The 24,114-nt window shown below is 34.6% G+C and overlaps 1 protein-coding gene across 15 annotated transcripts in view; it reads right to left on the reverse strand.

Annotated features, from left to right (window-relative positions):
* The window catches only part of SOX5 (SRY-box transcription factor 5), a 1,018,145-nt gene that overhangs the window by 99,998 nt on the left and 894,033 nt on the right, over positions 1–24,114 (reverse strand). For all 15 annotated transcript variants that reach the window (XM_017522805.2, XM_017522797.2, XM_017522806.2 and 12 more), the window contains one exon: positions 8,551–8,636. In XM_017522805.2, coding sequence (XP_017378294.1) covers positions 8,551–8,636 — 86 coding nt within the window. The remainder of the gene's footprint in view (positions 1–8,550; positions 8,637–24,114) is intronic.

Genomic DNA, 24,114 nt, shown 5'->3' on the forward strand with positions numbered 1-24,114 from the left:
CTAGGCTCTGACTCTAGCCCATATGGGCTTGGAAAAGTCAGGGAAAATGTTGGCTGCACTTTTTCAGGCCTATTTGCATATGTTCTTTAGTATGCAGAATGTCTCTGTATATAATTTAATTGTTGTTGGGTTTTTTTGCCTTTATTAATACATATGCAAATGACTCACTCTTGCAGCTGTGCTGTATTAATCATATGTGTGCTTCTGTCTGTCTGCCCTGCAGGCTCAGGGTCCAAGGGAGAGGAAAAGGGGGAATTCAGTCTTTTAACCTGCAAGAAAACTCACTCAGGCGGACAGAAGTCCAACAACAAACAGCACACCAGGGTTGCAACTGAAATGAAGAGCAGTTGATCATTATTCACCCTGTATGAAAACGATATGACCTAAAAGTTAAATTGAGTAGTACAGTATTTTGGTAGGTAAAGATGACTACTTAACAAGTATACATTCTTGTAAGTAATTCCTTCAAAAACAAGATAAAAATTCTCACATCTAGACCATTCTATATGGTTATTACTTCCATATAGATTTTCTGGAACTTTCTCTTAGCCAAGCATACAAAGCCATGCTCAGTCACTGACAGTGCTGGGAAATATGGAACATTCATTTATCTGTGTCCTGTCATAATGACTGACTTTCTTTAGAGACTGGCAGGACTTTGATAAAAAGATGAACTTCAGTATTTCATCCGCCTCTACCTTGATGTTACTCTCCATCAGACAGGAGCTTAAGTCATTTCCAGTTTTACTTCCTATACCTATAATTGCTATGAAAAAAGATTGATTTCAGTTGATATTTTGTATGATTCATTCTACAACATGATCACACATCATCTATCATCTTCTCTATTCCAGAGAATGCATGCTACTAATATTACTGGTTACTGGAGCTGTAAGCCCATGAGATTTCATTTATAACAACTGGGAATTTTGAGCCTTTATTCTAAAAATATTATTATAAATTTTAAAAATAGACGTACTAAAATTATTTTAAAAGTTTAATTAAGTCAATAAAAATCATGATTGAATGCTACTTGCTTATGCTGAGTAAAATATGACTGTCCCAAAAGAATTTCAATCTTTTTTTTCCTTCTGCTTATCACTATCAATCATTGGTTGGAGTCAACATTTTTGGCTTCCTATAGGTAGAACAGGTGGCAACCATCTTTTGGCCAAGACAAATACAGTATTTATAAAGTGAGAAATAAGTGGATAAATATTTCCTTCTAATTTCAAATCTTAGAAGTGTAGCAAAAAAAGCCAGAAACAGTATATTACAGAAGAATTATTACTATTAAAAATATTCATGATGCCCATTAAGTAAAATGCAAATTATAACAAAAATGAATATGAGAAATAAATCCTAGATGGATTGTTGCCATCATTTGATCTTATTAATTAGAAACAGATGATTCACTTAGCTGATTTTTATCTTGTCACAAATGCCCAAAAATTCAAAGTATAACTAAATGTTGTGTAAATAGTGATACTTTTAATATTAAAATGAACATAGATAAGTATGCTATATAAATGAATCCTTCACCTTATGAAGAGTTGGCATCAGTATAATAAATAAACATCAAAATCATCATTGGCTCCTCCTGGAGGTAAAAAACAGTAATTAAGGATGAAGAAGAATTAAAAAAGAAGGAAGGGGATGAAGAGAGAGGAGGGCAAACTCAGTGTATGAGATTGCTAATTGGCTAGTAATTATTTTGATAAACACATCCTTCCATTATTCAGAAATAATTTACTTCAGTATTGTATTGGCAAGATAAACTACAATGAGTCAAATAAAAGTACCTCCAGTAGTTCATATTTTTATATATTTCTGTACATATATTAACACGTAATATATAAATTCTTAAGTATTGGAATATTTGGTCGTTTATTGTGAATTATAATTTTTTTTTAAATTAGATAAACTGTAATAAGTGCTAAAACACATTCTTTATGCCGCAGCCAATTGTTATAAGACAAAGGGAGGAAACACCAAAAGAGAGAGAGCTGTGGGTTTTTCATAATCTTAGAATCTTCCAATGGGGGCAAGAAAAAACATCAAGTTCCCTGGCCATTAAATTACTATCATTTACTGCAGAAATCAATATATGCTGCTTTGTTTTTCAATAATTATGACCTTTAGCCATGATAGTTTCTTTCATTTGCAAGTATGCATTGAATACCTGCAATTTGCTCGGCGTTCTTCTGGATACCTAAGATATGTTATTGAACAACAGCAGCAATTCCTGTCCTGGTGGGGCAGTACGTTTGAAAAATAAAGACGATAAACAAGGAACATAATACATTTTATAGTATGTTTGAAGTGACTAGTGCTACAGAGAAAAATGTGGAATCAAAGAGTTAGGAAGTGTGATATCTCTTAGGATCCATTTTATGATTTTAAATAGGTTGGTTAAGGTAGGCCTCACAGAGAGGGTACTAGAGTACATACTTGAATGAAGTGAAAGAATTAGCCTTCCATGCAGAGGGAGGGGCTAGAGAGAACAGCACAAATCTCTAGGAAGGGAGTATGTCTTGGTAAGTTAAGGGCCAGAAAAGAGCCTAATGTATCCAGAATAGATTGAGCAGGTGGTGTGGAGCAAAACAGTCATAAAAATAATTTTTGTAAACACTAGTGCCAAACGTGGTACTAGGCACAGACAGTGTTTTCATAAGTTTCTTTTATTTCATTAATTGAGAATCGTTTATTATAAAATTTCAACATTATCTGAATTAACCAAATTCAAACTATTGTTTTCTTCTATGAGTCAATCATGCCTTTGATATTTGAATTTTTGCTATTGTCTCTTTTTAAAAGGTGGAGATTAATAAATATAGAAAACTAATTATTAGTATTCAGCTTAATTTCAATACTATAAAGCAAGATAGCTATTTGAGCAAAATCGATGAATAATTTATTAAAAGTATACTGCTAAGATTCATTCTTCATTCTTTACTTAACACATATTTATTGAGTCCATAAAATATTTCAAGCACTTGGTTTAAGTGCAAATGATGGTGAACCATTGACTCTACAGATTTCACCATCTGGTAGATGCCAGAAAATAGGATTTTAAACATTCTACCAGCGCTGTGAGAAGGGAAATACAGTGTGCTCTCAGAACACACGGGAGCTACTTTAAACCAGACTTAAAACCAATGAAGTCTTCCCTGAAAAAAGTGATGTTTTAACATGAAATCTGAGGGGTAAGTGGGAGTTGGTTAGTAAAGATGGTGAGTAATGGGGTTATTTCCTGGGGTTATTCCAGGAAGAGGAAACACCACTTGCAAAGATCCAGAGTGGAGGAAGAATTTCAAGACACCAGAGGGAGTCATTTAAGGTCCTTGAGCAGGAAGAGGACATGACAAAATTTTCTAAAATCAGAAAGATTATTCTGACGAATGTATAGTGAAGACTGCATTGAAGGGTGTAAGATCAAAATAGAAAGACGAGTTTAGGGGCTGCTGTGGTGAATTAGGAATGTAATAAGGATAGCTCAACCCAAACGAGTGGCAATTATGATGGAAAGAAATGGATAGATTCTTGTTATATTAGAAGGTGGAATGAAAAGCTAGTGAATGAATAGATGTATGGGGAAGAGGGTGGAAGAGAAGCTAAGGAGAGCTCTCATGTTTCTGGGTTGAGAAATAGATGAAATGGTGTCATTCACCAACACCAAATAATAAGGAAGTCTAGAGACAAGGCAGACAACTACTGATGAGTTCTGTTTTGGACTCAGTTTACAGTGTCTGTAAATTTCTGTATATTTACTTTCATAGTAAACAAGCAGCTGGCTGATGTGAATTTGAAGCTCAAGGAAGATTTAAAATACATAAATAAAAATATAAATTTAATATTTAAAAAATAACGTAAATGGTATCTGTGGCACATGCTAATTTGTATTATTTATATACATGATCTAGATTCAGTTGATTTTCTCCATAAAAAATAAAAAATATCTATGATGATTTTTAGAATATTTTAACTGCTTCTAAAAGTATACAGTAAGGTGATTTTTTTACAAGAAGGTTTTTTTTTATTCTATGATAAGGATCTCCAGGGATATAAAATAATGGTTAAGAAATAAACAGTTTTCTTTAAGGCATGCCATTTTGCTTGTCTTTTAAGATAATTGTACTCATCTGCACTCTTTAATAAAAATTCTGGATTTACTTATCATAGTATTACCCAAGTGTGAACAATTGTATGCAAAATAATGGTGTGAACAATTATATACACAAGGTTACTTCAAATGAAAACAAGTGTGAACAATTATATGCAAAAGGTTATTTCAAATGAAAACACATATGGTAGGTAAACAAAGTCAACCATGAGTAGGAAAGAATAATGTCCCTCATTAAATCTAGGTGTTCAAAAAGAAGTACTTGAATTAACATATATCCATGTCAAGAGGCATGAAATAGAAAATTCAGAGTCTGAAGTATACAGCTGTCATTATGAATCCTGCTACTCCTTTCATTATTGCAAAGCACACAGGGTATTTGTATTAATGTCAATTAATCAGAATTATTGTCATAATTTCATTAGCTGGTTACGAGTTAACAAATGTCTGGAGAGGGATAATGTCTCCAAAGTTTAACATAAAGTCTCCTGTACTTGAAGCAGCAAATATAATTGTTTAAAGACCATAGATTTTGGACTCTGTGACCCAGCTTTCTTCTTTGTCAAATGGAGATATTAACACATAACACAAAATGTTGTAATACAAATTTAATAAGATAATCCTTGGAAAATATTTACCAGGGAGCCTAGCTTAAGAAAACATTCCATAGCCATGGCTTATATTAACTAGTGACATCAGTTGTTATGGCACTTTATATGAGTTAAAATCATTATGTCTGAACCCAAGGAAAAGGAAACAGCATCCTTTGGGGTTTAAAATATATATCCCCTCCACATTATTCTCAATACCACTGAATAAAGGTTAATTCAGATAACCACTAGTTCTTTGACAAGGCTATTTCAGTTGTTACTCCAACTGGTCTTCCTGCTGTTACCTCAACCCATTAGAGCTGTGAGCTTATCACTACCTACTTAAAACATACACGAACAGATTACAAAAACAGAAAACAAGTAGGTAAACAAGCCAACAACAACAAAAACTCTTCAGTGTTCTAAAGAAAGACACCAGCAATTGGTACTAGACAACATCCACACCACCAACCATATTCTGCTTATTAAAACCAAGCTGATCTGGCCCTATGTCAATCAATGCTCGTGAATGTCTCTCACCGCTGTCTCTCGTTCTCCCCACCCCATCTTTCCATTCCCACAATATATATGAGCTGATGTTTGGTGGGGGACCTGAGGAGAGAGAAGATTGGGTTAACAGCTTTACAGGGGGGTTTGATTCTTAGTGTTCTTCCCTCCCTTACCCAAAAGGCAGAATTCATAAAAGCTAGAGAAGCCAGAATAAAGCAAAAACTTGAATGTTGTTCCTCAACTGGTTGTTTGTTGAGCTAAAATCCTAAGGACTCCTCCTCCATCAGTAGTATGGTAAGAAAGGTCTTAGGAGAACTAGACAGTGTACAGCTTGGTGATGTATTACATAACTAAAGATATAGTAGTGCCTGTTTTCTCTTCTGAAGTTTTCTAAAGCTGGGGGTGGGTTGCTGGAAAACAGTGAGGTGTTTGCTGCAGGCTGAGATGAGGATGGTGATACACTGTCATCACAGTACTAACAGGACACAGAAGAGGACTTTAGTAGAAGACTCCAGGGTTCTCCATGGAAGAGCATAGAGGATGAACAAAGGCACATGTCATGCTACTCATGCAGCTCCTAGCCAATAGTGGTGACACCCCAAAGAAAAAATGGATAGGAAGCACAGATCAACAGACCTGCTACCCCTTTCTTAACAGGCCAAGGAAACCTGTTCAATACACAAGAAAATAACACATATACTATCTCCACGGTATCTCAGGGCAGACATACCTTCCTAAACCCACATCTGCACAGGAACAAAATTTGAGCTGCAGAAGCAAAAGAGTAAGCTGAACCCTTCTTACCTCTGGTCTCTAGAGCTGGGACTCTTGCCTAACGATGGAAGGGGAAGCAGTGAGATATGAACTGGATATGAGATTAAAGTTTCTAGCAGGTCTGAATTTTAATAACTGAAAGGACTGGAATGTGATGCAGTCTATTCAAGGTATTATTAAGAGATGGAAAATAGAGATTTAACAGAGCGCAATTAAAAGCAGAGTTTGGAGAAAATTAAAACCGGCCCATATATTATACTCTACTGAGATGAAACATCTCCAAAGTAGGTTTAAAAGATTGGGGTGAATTTTGGGTAAGGCTTATAATAAAACACCTGACTAGGCATTGTAGTTAGCTTTGCTTTCACCCATCTTGGCAGGCTTGTGGAGAAAAAGAAGAATTTGGATGCTGTTTTAAAGCAAGGAGAGGGAGAGTAACAGACATCCTTTGCAGCTCTGGGAAAGGCTGAAGTCAAGGTCAAGGGGTCTGTGAATATTGTGTTAGGAACAAGTAGAAAAGTGAGTTGGTATAACCACCCTAGCAAAAGTGAGAGTCAGTCCACTTCAAAGAAAAGCCAGGTTCTCTGATATGACATGCTTTGGGCATGTGTTTACATCTGAGTAACAGTTAATTTCTCACTGCAAAAATAAAAAAAAAATTCTATGTTCGTATGTTTATGTGATGTGTTTTAATAGTAGCTGATGGCTTTCCATGAAAACCTTTTGGATTATTAATTCTCTTGTTATACTACAGTGTTGATTATTTGAGGCTCTAAAACTCATGAATTTTAATGGTTACAATACCACTTTTATGAAAGGAACTTTATTCCATTTACATATATAATTATAGTTAAAGTAAGCATATATGTTTGGTGTCTAAAGTCGCTCTTGTTCGGTGACAAATTGTTTATATTTTAATATCTTAAGATAATCTTAATATAAAGAATAAAATATAAATATATATAAAATATTATATAAAATATATATAAAGAATAAAAATACAAATTAGCTTCAAATATTCTCATACGGTCTCTACAGAAAAAATTGTTTAGATTGTTGCTTAACATAGCTGCTTTCGAAGAGAGTCCTGCAATGAACACAGGAGTTGCCTCTAACTGGCGTCACTTCCTCTCATCACTAATCCAATGGTCAAAGAATGTTTTACTTTGAAAACCGACATCCGAAATCTCTAAAACTCCTATTCCTATATTTAAATCGGTTGCTGGATATTATTCCCTCTTGCTAATTCCACTATTCTTTTTAGTTTTACCGATTACAATCACTTTTTCATGTTAGTTATTCCCCAGATACATTTCAAAGGGTAACAAATGTTACATTACTTTCATTGTCCCCATGGCTCCAACACTTCTCAAGGCGTTTCCAGCTCAAAGAAAACAGATACAGTGTAGTTCTTCACAGTAAAGGTAGAATAGAAATGAACATTATTAACCTCTGTAGAACTCGGTATGACTCAGCTTTCACACTGGTAGTTCCTCCTGTGAAACTCAACTGGACTTTCAGAAACCCAACAGGTCTTCTGACAAACCCATGTGCAGACCAGATGTATCTGTCTCTCGATGCTACAATATAAAACTACATTTTCCTTATACACTAAGATCATCTATTATGACAATACGTTTTCATGAATAAAAATTAGTTTTATTAAGTATAACTGCTTTATTTCTGGCTTCATAGGCAGGCATACTGTGTCTTTCAGGCTAATGAACATATAAAACTTCTCACAAGAGGAGAGTTATCCTATTATTAGATGATTTTCTATTCCCATTAATTGCATAATCACAAGGTCCACAATGACAGAAACTAAGGAATGTTTTCTGGGATGTTGATTCAAAAATGTAGACAGTTAATGAAAGCTACCTGTTACTATAATTGTCTTGACTTTCTTTTCAACCTCACAGACAAAGTTTCTAAAATCACTTGGACGTCTGGTAAAATTAACATTGACATTCTCGGATTATAGGAATATGTATTCTGCATGCCTAGAAAGGTCTTAATTGGGATGACTGGGATAAAGTTGTGCTTAGTTGGTCTCTAGCTTATTGGGTCTACGTTTCCTCGCCTGCCCAACTGAGCTCACATTAACAGAAGAACAAAGAGACCTACAGACCATTTCAATGCTACTGAGTATCCTCAACAATTTTAAATGCATTTTTGTTAAGTTGCCTTGCTCCTCCAGTGCCTGAATATCTTTTGCAGGGTTTTTGTTTTGTTGTTTGTTCTTTTTACCTTGATAAGGACTATTCCGTGACAAAATTATGGCACACAGTAATCAAAGCAAAACTACAGCTCACTTTCTTAATCATACTGGCAATAAAAGAAATACGATCTAAGCTATGTTTAGTGCAGAAAACGGGGCTAAAAATTAAGAAAATCAATTATCTCAACTTTTGGTTGAGAATCAGTACAAATAAATTTAAAAACAGAAAGTGTGAGACAAATAGCGCGAGTCCGTTTTATTTTGCTTTAACACCATAATTGCTGTTTTCGATATTTACTTAACCTTTGTCTCCTTTGTATTGTTTCCTGACTTACCTGCAGTTGGAGTGGGCCTAAGCCTGGTGTTGCTGCGGCAGCAGCTGCCATGGTAGTTGGGATCAGCTGAACAGGGTAAGGGTCACCTAAGTAAGAGAATAATAGAGGCGTCAGCACCTTTTATCTACTCTCCACCTGCAAATTAAACTCATGCATTCACTCTTTCCAAAAGCCTTCTTTTGTGTGCCTTGCTGAGGCCTAATGAAAAGCTCTATTGTGCAGCCTTTTACTAACACTCTTTTCACAATTCTGGCTGAGAGAGGAATGTGAATAAAAGGCACAAGCAATTAAGGCGGAAACCTCATCCTTTTTTCATGATGTATTTAGGAAAATGGGAGGGAAAGTGAGCATTGATCAGAGGGCTGCACTTTATAACACACATGCGCTTGCACACACAGACACGCACAATTTTCATATGAGCACAGTAACTCCTCAGTGAATTTACAGTATTGTGATCAAAGGAACTTAACCTACTTTTAACCAATTAAACTCCAAAGATTTAAACAAAGTAGCTTATCTTTTAAATGCTATGTTACTGTCTTGATTCAAATAATCTCTTAAATAATATCTTATAGACAAATTAACAATAAAGAAAATAGTTTATGTGTTTTTCAAGTTATATGACATATTGGCATCTTTATCATCCAGGAATAAATGATTACAAAACTATATCATAATGAAAGTGGAAAATAAATCGCTTCCCCCAAAAGTTTTTTATCTATTAAAAAACATAGTAATTCAAAATTAATCCTGAAGTTTTATTGTTATATGACCTATAAAAATATAGGAACACATGCAAACATACAGACAAGCACATAGAGAAGATTATTCTGCTTATTTTTGATGCAAATCAAGAGGCTTTTCTTAATTAGCAAAGAGGTACAATAGACCTGTTGCACAGGGTCCAATGATTTGCTGAAAAATATAACTAACAATGTACATTATTTATCAACTGACACATGACTATAGCAAATAACTGAAAATAATAGAGGTAAGAACAATTTTGTAATACATAAAACATTTTGTAGAAATCTGATTTATAAAAATCTTGTTGAATCTTGCATGCATGAAAAATATAACTTAAAATAACTCAGTTAATATACTCATTCCAAAACATTTATTGAGTACCTGCTATGCATTAAGCACTCCTCTTGGCACTAGAAATAAAGCTTTGGAAAAGATTAATATGCAGATGTGAATTTACTGGGACTTTAATGAAGCTTAAACTTAGGGCTTTTGAAAATGGTCTCTTGCAGTATGTTCACTAGATTTTTATGTTTGTCATATATTTTTATATTTACCAGTTTTCTTAATTTGATGTGATTTCCTGTTATAAATGAATATTCACTTTTATACCCCAGCGTGTGTATTTGTTTGTGTGTGCATCTGGGCATATAAAATTTTTTGCACTTTTATTCTAAAGACAGCCTCCCAGCTTATTTTTTAGGCGTCTACTTCTGTGGATCTACTTCTGTGGATCTGGCCTTCCAATAACTTAGAGTTCAATAGGAGAAAAAGATAATTAAATGATTAGTATAAAATATAATGACAGTTAAGACAGGAAGAACATAATGATATGTACTACACTGTGGGTGTCCCAAACCTAGTCTGATAGCTCAAACATAGCCTCCAGGAAAAAGTCATGTTTAAGCTGAAGCTTGAATTGAATTATAGTTAGCTAGACAAAGAAGGGAAGAAAGAGTGTTTCAGGCAGGGAAACAATTTTCATGAATAATCAAATGGAAGTCTTAGTCATAGCCCAGTCGGTCACTGTACAGCTTAAGTGTAGAGAGGAGGTAGGGAAGTGAGATATATGGGGTTGGGGAGGGAGTCAGATGCCAGATTATGTATGCTTTTTGTAAATATTAAATAATCTAAACTTTATCCCATAGGATAAAGGAAGTCATGAAAATGGAAAACAGATGAGTTGTGTAAAATCACTTAAGTTGGAGGTTGAGAGTTGTAATCAACTAGTAAACAGATGCAGAAATCTGTATAAAAGGTAATAATGGTCTGGACTAGGGTGGTGACATGGGGATGGAGAATAAGGCAGAGACTCAAGTGATATTTAAATGTTACATCCGGTAAAACTTAATGACTGTTACTAATGAGAGTAAGAGAAGGCTCAAGGATGACTTCCAAGTTTTTCACTAAACTGTCTGAGGAGTGGTAGTATGGACTGGTTTGTAAACACAGGCTAAAAGCCAGACTGCCAGGCGGGGCCTAAAGGGTGGTGTTGGGGAAAGGAACAAAGAGTTCTGTTTTAGATATTTTCAGTTTGAAATTACGATTAGATATCCAAAGTTGAGGAATTTATTAGAGACATGATAAACACATTAAAATTTTAGAGGAAAAGTCCTCATAGAAGATACATACTTGAGAGTGGTTAGCATGTATCTGGAATTTAAGCTGTCAACTTTGATGAGACCAGTTAGGAGTTAACCGTAGACAAAAAAAAAAAGAGCTCCAAAAAAACTGGACTGTGGGGTGTACTAACATTTATAGTCAGGGAGATAGGTAACTAGCAGAAAAGACTGAGAAGAAATGTAAATTTGGTATTGCAGAAGCCAAGTAAAGAAAGACTTTCAGACAGTGACTGTTATTATTTATTTATTTTTTTTGAGTGCTCGATTTAATAATGTGGAGGTCACTAGTAACTGCAACAATGATGGTTTCAGTGGAGTGGAGGGTGAGAAAGCCTAATCAGAAAGAGTGATCAACAGAGGATGATCAAAGAAAAGAACTGGAGGCAGGAAGTGTAGACCCTTGCTTTTCAATGCAATATTGTAGATGAGGAGCATTGGCATCACCTATGAGTTTCTTAGAAATGCACATTTTTAGAACCCACCCTAAAGCTACTGTGCAGGCAGCCCCTAAGATAGAAGCTCCAATGACTCCCACTCCCTGGTATTTATACCCTATGTAATCCCCTCTCTTTTAGTGTGGCCTGAATCTGGTAATTGCCTTCTAATGCACAGAATATGGCTAACATAATAAGATTTTACTTTTGAGATTAAGTTACAAAAGTATTTTGGCTGTCTTGCTCGCCCTTATCCTCTCTGTTGAAGCAAGGAGCTAGGTTGTGATCTGCTCTATAGAAAGACTCACATAGCAAAGGACAGATATTTTTGGCCAATAGCAAGCAAAGAAATGAGACATGCCAACAGTTAATGACAAGAGTTTGGAACAAATTCTCCCCAGGTCAAGCCTAGAGATGACTGCATTCAAGGCCAATACCTTGACGGCAGTGGCAAAGATCCTGAGCCAGAGGTAGGTACCCAGCATGGCTGTGTCCAAGTACGTGTTTGTTGTTTTAAGCCACAACAAGTTTTGGGCTAATTTATTAAAGTATGAAACATAGCATCTGAATCAGAATTTAAGTTTTAACAAGAGTCCTAGATTATTTGTATGCATATTAGAGTTTGAGAAGTGCTAGAACAGAAAATTACACTGAGGTGTTTTACAGTAGCTAGTGAAACTTGTGTGATAAAGGAAACTTTATAAGAAAGTATATATGTGGAAAAAATTACACCGTGCTTGTATGCTAATGAGTAAGATTCAGAAAATAGAGACAAAAACCTATGATACAGGAGAGAGAAGGGACAACTGATATTACATGATAGTGCTTTATCATTTCATATTTTTAGTATTTAATCTTCAAAATGTTATCCAATTTTATAAAAGGACGTTTAAATATTTAAAAGCTAAATTCATGCAAACTAGTTAAAATTGCAAATACTACTATAGTATGAACATTAGAATTGACAATTTAAATGCTTAAAACTACATAATTCATTTGTATTCCTAACTTAGAATACATAATCTTAAAATTAACAAAAGCAAAATTGTAGAGGCTGTGGTAGTCTTCACAGTGAAAATCCATTTTATATTATTTATTTTCACTGTTGTAAATGAACCAGTTAATAAGCACTTTAACATTTATCATGAACAGAATTCTGCTGGGTGCTATGTGAGACAAAACAAAACTTAGTCTGCATTTACTACATTTCTGTCTTTTCTAATTAAGTGCTTATTTGAGTAGTATTGACGATTATCAGTAGGCGCTACAGGAGGTAAGGGAGAAGTAATCCAGACTTCAATCTTAAGAGAATAGCTAAAGATGAAAATAATAGTGAGCTTGGCCTTGAAAATTTGCAGGTGAAGGGGAGGAAAGATCTTTTAGGTAGGCTGAAATGCATCAAAGAAGGAGTATGACATGCTAAAGGAATGTAGAGAAAAAACAATTTAAATAACAGATGGTAGAATAAAGTAGAGAGAGAAGAGATTGAAGACAGGAGTTGGGAAACCTTTTATACTCCAGTCTTGAGATCTGGGTATGAAAAGGCAATGGACAAGAAATGAAGTTTTAAGAAGTAACATTAAAGAGGTTAAGTATAGTAAGTATTAAAGATCACTTGGTTCTCCATCCTAGAGACAAAGACATATTCCTAAATTTGTTTAACTCTTAAATTTAACAAAACACCTGCAGATGCTTTGGATACTTTTACATTATTAGCATCTAATTATTAATATCAAATTATGTGTACATTTAAAGCTCATTACTTATAATACAGATTATTCCATAAAATTAAAAAATATGCATGTTAGAATCTTTTTATTTCCTAAATTAATGAATGTGTATTAATGAAATTAACATAAATTATCTTTCCTCTGGATATGCACATATATATATATATATATATATATAAATAGCTATTATGTTTTACTCATGCCATATTATATGTGTGTAAATACATGTATACACAGGAATATCTTGGAGATATTGTAGGTTTGGTTCCAACCACCATAATAAAGCAAGTATCACAATAAAGCAAGTTTTGTACACTGTTTTTGTTTCACAGTGCAATAAGTCATGTTTAGACAAAACTATAGTTCATTAAGTGTGCAAGAGCATTATGTCTAAAAAAATAATATACATACCTTAATCAAAAAATACTCTATTGCTAAAAAATGCTATCATTTGAGCCTTTAGCGAGCTGTAATCTTTTCACTGGTTAAAGGTCTTGCTTGATGTTGGTGGCTGCTGACTGATCAGGATGGCGACTGTTGAAGGGATAAGGGTGGCTGTGGGAAGGAGAATTCCTTTGTTTTCTTGTCTCCTCTTCTTCGTCTTCTTTTATTTATTTATTTTTTGTTTTTGTTTTTTGAGACAGGGTCTGACTCTGAGGAATGCTAGAGTGCAGTGGCACAAACATTACTCACGGCAGCCTTGACTTCCTGGGCTCAGGCAATCTCCTCACCTCAGCCTCTTGGGTAGCTGAGGCCACATGCCTACACCATCACAACCAGCTAATATTTTGTAGAGACAGGGTTTTGTATATTGACCAGGCTGGACTTGAACTCCTAGTCTCAAGCAATCCACTGCCTCGGCCTCCCAAAGTGCTGAGATTATAGGCATGAGGTATAATGTTCTTTATCTACCTTACTCTTCTTTATTTATAGTAGAACTTCTATCAAACCCTGCCACTGCTTCATCAACTAAGTTTATTTAATGTTCTCAATCCTTTGTTATCATTTTAATAATGCTCCATCATCTTCACCAGGAATAGAATTCATTTCAAGAAACCATTTTCTTTGCTCGCTCATAAGGAGAAACTCCTCATTCATTCGTTTTATCGTGAGATTGCAGCAATTACGTCACATCTTCAAGATCCATTTCTAATTCTAGTTCTGGTACTTCTAACATATCTGCAATTATCTCCTCCACTGATGTCTTGAGCCCCTCAGAGTCATCTACGAGGGTTAAAATCAAATTCTTTCAAATCCTGTTAATCTTGGTATTTTGACCTCCTCCCATCAATCATGGCATTTATAATTGTAAATTATTCTTATTAGCATTTATAATAATTGTAAATCTTTTCTAGGAAATTTTCAATATTTACCTTTTCCAGATCCATTAGTGGAATCACTATGGCAGTGATATTACTCCTTGACTCATTGGCTGTAGAACAAATGTTGTGTTAGCAGGCATGAAAACAAGATCTATCTCCTTGTACATTTCCAGCAGAGTTCTTGGGTGACTAGAAGAAATGTCAACGAGCAGTAATATTTTGAAAGAAATATTTTTTTTCTGAGCAGTAGGTCTCTCTAGTGGGCTTAAAATATTCAGTAAATTAAGCTGTAAACAGATGTCCTGTCATTTAGGCTTTTGCTGTTCCATTTATCGAGCACAGGCAGGGCAGACTTATCTTAATTATTAAAAGCCCTAAGATTTTAAAAATGGTAAATGAAATTTGGCTCCTAAGAGTCAGGTTTGTCGTTTGAAGCCAGGTGTTGACTTGTCCTCTTTAGTTATGAAAGTCCTGGATGGCATCTTCTACCAGTAGAAGGCTGTTTTACCTACCTTGTAAATCTGTTGGTTAGTGTAGGCACTTTTGCATCAATGACCTTAGCCAAATCTTCTGGATAATTTGCTGCAACTTTTACATCAGCACTTGCTGCTTCACCTTGCACTTTTATGTCAGGTAGATGGCTTTCTGAACCAACCTCCCTAATATCAAACTTTTCTTCTGCAGCTTTCTTATCTCAGCCTTCAGAGAGTTAAAGAGAGTTATAGGTCCTCACTCTGGATTAGGCTTTGGCTTAAGGGAATGTTCTGGCTGGTTTGATCTTCTATCTCAACCACTCAAACTTTCCGCAACTCAACAATAAGGCTGTTTCACTTTCTTATTATCTGTGTGTTCACTGGCATAGCATTTTAAATTTCCTTTAAGAACTTTTCCTTTGCATTTGCAACTTGTCTGTCTGGTACAAGAGGTCTAGCTTTCAGCCTACATCAACTTTTGACACCAAGCTTAATCATTTCTAGCTTCTTATTTAAAGTGATGGATGTGGAATGATTCTTTTCAACTCACTTGAACACTGAGTTGCCATTGTTGGGTTATTAACTAGCCTAATTTCAATATGATTTTGTCTCAGAAAATTGGGAGGCCCAAGGAGAGGAAGGAAGAGAGGAGAATGACCAGTTGGTGAAGCAGTCAGAAAACACACGTTTTTTTGTTTCCCATCTTTTTTTTTTTTTTTTTTTTTTTTTTTTTTTTTTTTNTTTTTTTTTTGAGACAGTCTCGCTCTGTCACCAGGTGCCAGGCTGGAGTGCAGTGGCGCAATCTCGGCTCACTGCAACCTCCGCCTCCCTGGTTCAAGCAATTCTCCTGCCTCAGCCTCCTGAGTAGCTAGGACTACAGACGCGACCCACCATGCCCAGCTAATTTTTGTATTTTTTAGTAGAGATGGGGTTTCCCCATGTTGGCCAGGATGGTCTCGATTTCTTGAACTCATGATTCGCCCGCCTCGGCCTCCCAAAGTGCTGGGATTACAGGTGTGAGGCATTGCGCCCAGCCAAGTTTTCCAACTTATGTGGGTACAGTTTATGGCACCCCAAAACAATTACAATTATAATAGCAAAGATCATTGATCGCAGGTCACCATAACATCTAAAAATATTGAAGTTTGAAATATTGCAAAAATTATCAAAATATGACAAAGAGACATGAAGTGAGCACATGCTGCCAGAAAAATGGTGCAGATAGACTTGCTCTATGCAGAATAGCTATAAACCTTCAATTTGTAAAAAATGCAATCTGTGTGAAACACACTAAAGTGAAGCACAATAAAATGAAGTATGCCTGTATGTGAACGTTTATATAAACTAAATAATTTTTATATTTGTTGTGGGTTGAATTATGTCTGCCGACAAATTGATATGTTTAAGTTGTTACTCTCAGTACTTCAGAATGTGAGTACTTTTGGAGATGGATCCTTTAAAGAGGTAATTTAAGATAAAATTAAGTCATATGCATGTGACTTAATAAATTGTGTCTGGTGTCCTTATAAGCATAACAGATTAGGACACAAACAAAATAGACTCTGGCATGACCAGGTGTGGGCATAGAGAGAAGGTGGTCATCTATGCTTCCAACACTCTGATCTCAGCTATGTAGCATACAGAGCTGTGAAAAAAATAAGTTTCTGTTGTTCAAGCCACTCAGTCTGTGGTATTTTGTTATAGCAGCCATAACAAACTCATGTAATATCTTTGCCATATATGGCCATATGTCAATGTATTTGATATTTAAGTGAATTGGAAAAACAAAAGATTGGCAGCAGGGATTTAAATGACTACTACAGTTATTATGTATCTTTACTCATATATAGTTTCAAATATGCAAATATAACCAATATGTCAACTAATTTCAAAAGGATTATGTCCAATAGCACTACGCTATGTCAACAATGTTCAGCCAACACATAAATACAATTAACTTAAAGCATGTTTCTACCTTGTCACCATTTTGTCAAACCAGGATTATCAAGAACTAGTTTGGCTGAAGTATGCTCCAAGTTACAACAAAATAAATACCAATAAAATACCTGTGAAGATTTCCAATACAGCAATTTAACTCTCAATTTAAAAAATTCAAAATATATTACATGGATGTGTCAGTGTTCTACAGTGGACACAGAATCTATAAAGCTTCACAAACAAGGTCAGGGGGCATTCTTAATGGCAAAGGAAAAATACATGAGCTGCTGTAAAATGAAAAAAGCTTTTACTGAAGTAAATACTGTCATCTATTTGTGCCATTCCTCAATTAACTGTACTAAAAAAAATTACAACAGGTTTATTTTGTAAATACCTCATGAGGTACATATTTAGTAAAAAATCAGATAATGGAAAACTTTGACTTTTAAAGTTCAACCATGTGTAAGTTATGCAAATTGACTTTCAACTAGTTAAAATTAATTTCTTCTACTCTTCTCTAGGTTTTAACCATTTGAACAATTTTTCCCTAAGGCTTTCCAAAATTAATTTTCTTCTTATTTCAAGACCAAGTGGAAAATTCTAGCTCAAAACTAAAAATTTTCAAAAAGCTAAAAAGTATACGGAGGCATGTTAGTCTACTGTTTTCAGAATACAATGTAGCTCACAGTGTCTATTGACACAAATGATACAGCTAGTATTAACTCTTTAACAAGCATTCAATTGCATCATGATTAAAGTTATGAATATTTAGATGTTAATTATCTCCAGTCATACTATGAAGAATTCATTTCTATATTATCTAACATAGCCTAAGAAAAACAATTTTTCCAACAAGATTAATTAGGATGAAGAAAAATGTGAAATGCAGATGTGGTTTTAACAAGAGTCAACAACACATACTCTTTCATCTACTGAACTGATACAAAAGTTCTGGAAAGTTTTATGGCATTATCTTTGCTGGAATATGGAGACTCATTCCTTTATTAGCCTTTCATATATATATATATATATATTTTTTTTTTGGTTTGTTTTTGTTTGGCCTTCTTGACAAATATCAGATTGCCTTCTCTAGGTGCTGGGAAATATGAAAATTAACCCCTCCTCTGACATACACACATACAATCCCTGTCCCAGTCTGAATCAAGTGAGGAGGATTCACCATGTACACTAATCCAAATATACAATAAGCAAAGTACAAGAGTATAAAAGGTATTCTGGAAACCTGAAAGAAAAGACTCAACCTGAAAGAAACAGTAAAGGAATTGTATTTGTTGAGTTGTCTCTTAAAAGATGGCCACTTTCACTACCAAATTATACTTCAGGATCATTTTACCACCTCCTTTCCATGTATTATAAATGTTAGAGAGTCAACAGTAAGCAGGCACCTTTTAGTGCAACAAGGGTTGCTCTTATCAAAAACCTTCTCAGATTGGTACTGAAAGTACCCTGTTCTTACCACTCTCATTTCCAGGTGGAGGAGGCTTTATAGAAGCCAAGGACAAAATGAAGTTAATAAGGACACTGTGGATGGAACTTTGGAAGAAAACTTCTTTCTTTCATCTCATGTTGCTTTCTTTCATGTAATGGGCTGACAGAGAAATTGGTGGGTGCCTTCTGCTTGCGGGAGCCCCCTGCCATTCATAGGACTAACAATAACAACTATCTGATATTTACCCCTATATCCAGGGATATTTTCATTACCCCCAGTGTTTCTGTTGCAGAAAGGGAATGGCGAATCATCCAGCTGAAGAAGCAAGCAGAGCTCAAATCTTGAAGAGCCTTATGTTTTCCTTTGAAGGCAATGTTAAGTCACTGAAAGGTTTTAAGCAGGAAAGTAATATTTTTTGCTATTATTTGTGTTCCAGATATTTCAGTTTTGTGGCAAGGCACAGATCAATTGGAAGAGGCAGAGACTGGAGAAAGACATGTTAAAACTATTGCAGTAATTCAGTGGAGAGCAGGGAATAGCTTTGGCAGAAACACTTGATAACTGATTGGATGAAGTAAAAGAGAAAAGAAAATATGTGAGAAAAAAAATTTTTTTAACGTTTGAAGTTTTATTTTGGTATATGATTTAAGAAAGAAATATTGTTTCTCCAAATATTTAATTATTCCAACATGCTTTTTGAATAATTACTTGTTCTCCCACTGGTTTGAAATGAGGGAAGCTATTATTTGTTGCCTTTTGGCACTCTGGAAATATTTTACATATGCATATACACATACATACATCCATGAAGACATAAATATATGAAAATGTATAAAATTACTTTTAATCTTCACAACAATTCATTAGGGTATAAATTATTCTCATTCTATAATATTTTTTAAACTGCCCAGGATTATCCCAAGGTTAATCATTACTAGAGTCATTACTACTTTAAGAGTCCCATGCTCTACCGACTGAACTAGCCAGGTCCTACCATTACTATTTTAATAAGGAAAACATTAAATTTTAGAACACACAGACTTCTTTTAAAGTATTATGTAAATGTACACTTCAATTTTCATAATATATTCACCTAATTTCCATTCAATTAACATGTATCAAACTTTTACTATGTGGAGAACACAGGGACTAAAAGGTACAATCCCTGTCTTCAAGACACATTCAGTTATGAAAGTAAGACATATAAATATGGAAAGTGAAATGAAGCAAAACTATACAATTGGAGTCAAATGAATATATGCAGTAATTACCAGAGAAAAAAATGTATATAAGTTGGATCACTGGGGAAAGAATCAGTGGAGGGGCTAAGATTGAGTTAGGCCTTGAATATAAAATACAAAGTAGAAAAGATGAGAAGTCTATGAGATGAAATGCCTAGCATAGAGTAGATACTCAGTTAAAAAAAAATGAGCCCCAAAGTAAGAAGTACAACAGGGTCACAGAAATGAGGAAGCAAAATTCTTCAGGAACTAGCCTGTAGTAGAACCCATTTCATCTAGTAGCAATCATTATTTAGAAGGCTGATTATAGTCTATCAACGACCTCAAATACCAAAGTAAGAAATCTGTACATAATCCTGTCTTTAAATATATGCACAATTACCTCCTATCCTAAAAAGCAATGAACTATCTAGACTATGAAACCCCTCCTAAAACCACTTTCTATTTTCTCTCACCTAAATTGTTAAAAACTAGTGAAATCTTAAATCCTCCTATGCTTTAGCTCTCAGTCCATATATTTTTGGGGAAATGCTTTATAAATTTACTAATGACCTCTGAACTGCCAAATTTTAGTGAACATATATCTGCAACAGCTGACTCTGTTAATGATTCTCTTCTTCTCTAATTATACACACTCCCTTGGCTTTTCTTAAAACAGTTGGTTCTCCTTACACCTTGTTCATGAGCAGTATTATTTGTTTCTGCAGCAGACTGGTCTACCTTCCTTCATCTATCCCTTAAATATTGGTACTCCTTGGGGTCTAATCCTTGGCGCTTGGTTTTTCTTCTTCTATTCACTTTATCTGAATGATCTTACCCAATCTCATGGTTCAGCAACCATACACAAACTAATATATTCCAAATCAGTGACCGTAGCCTAGATCTCTCCTACTGGTTTTTTGAGCAAGTCTCCCTAGCTGTTCCACAAAAAACTCAATCTTCGCATGTACAAAATGTAATTTATCATCTTTCTTCCAAAACCTGCTTCTATTCCTTGTATTCTTATATCACTTCGTGACAGTCACCCAGACTATAAATATGAAAGTAACCTTGATTTCTTCATCCCTTTTACCCTCCATGGCCAATAAATCATGAAGATCTTTTCCTTTCAATGCCCAGGTTTACATTTCTTTCTACTATAACAGCCTCTCATTCAGTCTCCCAGGCTCTGGTCTTCTGCTAAAGAAATTCATTCTCTATCTAGTTTCTAGTAGCATTCAATGCAGGCAATCAGTAGTATTCATCCTTGTATTTAAAGTATAATAAGTATTTCTTAATTATATGCTACAGGTTAGGGGCTGAAAACTTGACAATGAATAAGAAAAGCATGCCTTCACATGGATATATGGATGGATGAATGGATATAGATGAATGGATGGATGGATGTACAGATAGATGCATGGCCCTTCAGTGGTTTTCTGGCTCCTGTAGCATATACGTCCACACATATTTCCCTGAATTAGTCTCATATCCTCAAAGTACTACTCAGTTGTCACTTCCTATCAGATACATTATTGGATTTTTTTTTCTTTTTTTTTTAGATGGAGTCTCGCTCTGTTGCCAGGCTAAAATGCAGTGGCATGGTCTCAGCTCACTGCAACCTATACCTCCTGGGTTCAAGTGATTCTCCTGCCTCAGCCTCCTGAGTAGCTGGGACTACAGGTACATGCCACCATGCCTAGCTAGTTTTTTGCATATACATTATTCTTAACACTAAACTGTTTATAGGTCCATGTCCACCCTATTTTATCTCTTGCTTTCTGGTCTTCAGGCTTTTTTTCTGCTTGGAATAGTCTGTCTGTATCCTTTCACCCCAATCACTTCAATTATATAGTTGCCTTTATCCTTTAGGTTGATTTGAGAGCCCTCACACTAAGAACCCTTCCCTGATACTTCAATACTCTTGGATTTAAAGTAATTTTTTTCCTAAAACTTCTCTTAAAATATGATGCATATCTCTATCATATTACAACTGCTTATATCCTTACTTTGTCTGTTTGGGCAGATACAACAAAGTACCATAAACTGGATAGCTTATAAACTACAAACATTTGTTTCGCATACTTCTGGAGGCTGGGAAGCCCAAACAAGGCCACCAGCAAATTCTATATTGAATGAAGGCCCATTTTTTGATTAATAAATGGTGTGTTCTTTCTGTGTTCTCACATTGCAGAGAGATCATGGCAGCTCTCTGGGGCCACTCCTATAAGGACTTTGCTCTCATGACCTAATCACTTCCTCAAAAGACCCACCTCCTATTAACTTGAACTTGAGGATATCCACATATGAATTTTTGGGGAAAATAAACATTCAGACCATAGCAATCCCATTCTCCCCAGCTACACTACTAGCATTCTAAAGGGAGGAATTGTGTCTTACTCATTTTTAAATCCCCTGTCCCTAGCATAATACCTGAGACACTTCAGGCTATTAAAATGTTTATTCACTGAATAAATGAAGGAAGAATTCACTTAAGAAATTAACAAATATCAAACACAAGAGATAACTTGGCATATCAAAAGCTCAAGATTTATTTAAAAAACAGATTATAAGACAATAATTATACAAATAAGTAACAAATTAGTTGTTTTGCACACTATTGCATAGTACTTGTTTTTCAAACAAATACTATGTTCGTTTGCAAATGTTAAAAGGAAGAATAGATAATGAAAGGGAACAGAGAGGCCAAGAATTTAGGGGTAGGAGAAAATTAGGACCAAGAAAAGGTAGTTAAGGAATAAAATAATCTCTTGTAAGATATTTTTCTGTAGTAATAATTCTTTTAAAATTCCATAATTTATCTCTTTTGTCAATTTTGATTTTATAAAAAATTTTATCCTCTTGGATATGAAAAGTAAGTAATATGCACTTCCAAAGCCTCAAAATGATTTCTGTTGACCGGCAAGAATTTTTTTACTATGATTTCATTAAAGCACCTGAGCTTGGTCATGGTATCTACCAGAAAAGATGTTACATATAAATATATAATAAAAACAAAAGCAATCTTCATTGTGATTGTTTCCCATCATTTTATACTTTCTTAAATCCAACCAAGATGAAATCCGTTTCCTTATGGCAAAAAGCTCAGCTATACTTTTCCTCTCATTATAAGTAGTTACATTTATAACAAATTCTCCTACAGCATCTTGAGCAACCAAGAACAACTGATATGCTTCACACAAGTAAAGGTGAAGGAGTTTCTAAATGCAGAAAATCTTAAAGCCTTTTTGGATTTGCTAGAATAGTATAATATGACTTTAATGTTTGAAACTTTTTATGAGAAATGCTAATATTTTGTATTAAATTTCATAGAATAATGAATAAGAATATTTCATATAAATTATATCTGAGAAAGTTAAATGAATAAATTCACTCTTGTTTAACTATATATTTTAAAATAAGATATTATAAGGTAATTGTTAGTTCTTAACTGCTTTGTCACAGGCTATTTTCAATAAGAGATTTTTAAAAATAAAATATATTTTTATGACTTCGAATGTAGCATAGCAAATGAAAACTTTATCCTACTTAATTTAATAGTTATCTAGTCGACTAGTTTAGAACGATTAATTTATGAACTATTGAAGAACCACCTCTCAGAATGGGAAGACCTTTTTGCATATAAAAAATACAGCATTGTTCTTCATCTCCTTGCCCATAAATTGGAGAATGTGATTATCAATAAAAATTCTTGGATTAATTATCTAAGAATTCTGAGTATCCCTGAAAAGGTGACAATGAATCAAAAATGTCTCCTTTTCCTTCTATATTCCCGCCTGACTGCTAAGGCATCATTTAAGATATTGCACAATAACTCATTTTAAGCTGCTTAAAAAGAATCATTAATTAAGGAACTGCTTTTACATCCAGCTCTATCTTAGAATGCTATGTCGACATTTTGCCTCTGTGTCCTATAAACAAATGAATGATCCAGAGAAAATTCATCCAAAATGTTTCAAGTATTGGAAATTTGGAAGAGGGGCATTCACATAAGCCACTTAAGACCAAATTAAATGCAATTTCTCTTTTATTTCCTACTTTTAATATTAAGGCATAGCAACCATTTAATTTGTTGACACCCTTTATAGTCATGCCACTTTTCTCTCTTAGCAGGGCTTTTGACTGACATCATGTACCTCCTTGAGTGTATCCATGGTCTGCAGTTTGCAGGTGAGAACGGGAAGCTTCTTAAATCATGATAATGGTAAGCCTATGTGATACACATTTGGGATGATTGTTGCCCTAGAGATTCCCACCAAAACAATAAATGTTAAGCCTCTAGAAGTTAAATGTTGTCATTAAGATGAATAAAAATGAAAAAAAAAATAATATAAATGTCTCGAATGGTCAGAGGCATAGTTACCTAAAATAGAAAAACTCCAGAAATCCTTATCATTATGACATACTTAACAATTTTCAAAATAGGAGTATATGTTTATTGAATAATGATATTTTACATTTATACAATAATTTGACTTCTTTAGAAATGCATATACCATCCCATTTAAATTTTATAATCTCCTTATGAAGCACATAGAGCAGACATTACTGTGGTTGCCTGAAAGATGAAAAAGTTAAAACACAGAAAGGAAGACGACTTGCCAAAGGGC

Source organism: Cebus imitator, unplaced genomic scaffold (assembly GCF_001604975.1).
Source record: "Cebus imitator isolate Cc_AM_T3 unplaced genomic scaffold, Cebus_imitator-1.0 Scaffold25, whole genome shotgun sequence".
NCBI lineage: Eukaryota > Metazoa > Chordata > Mammalia > Primates > Cebidae > Cebus > Cebus imitator.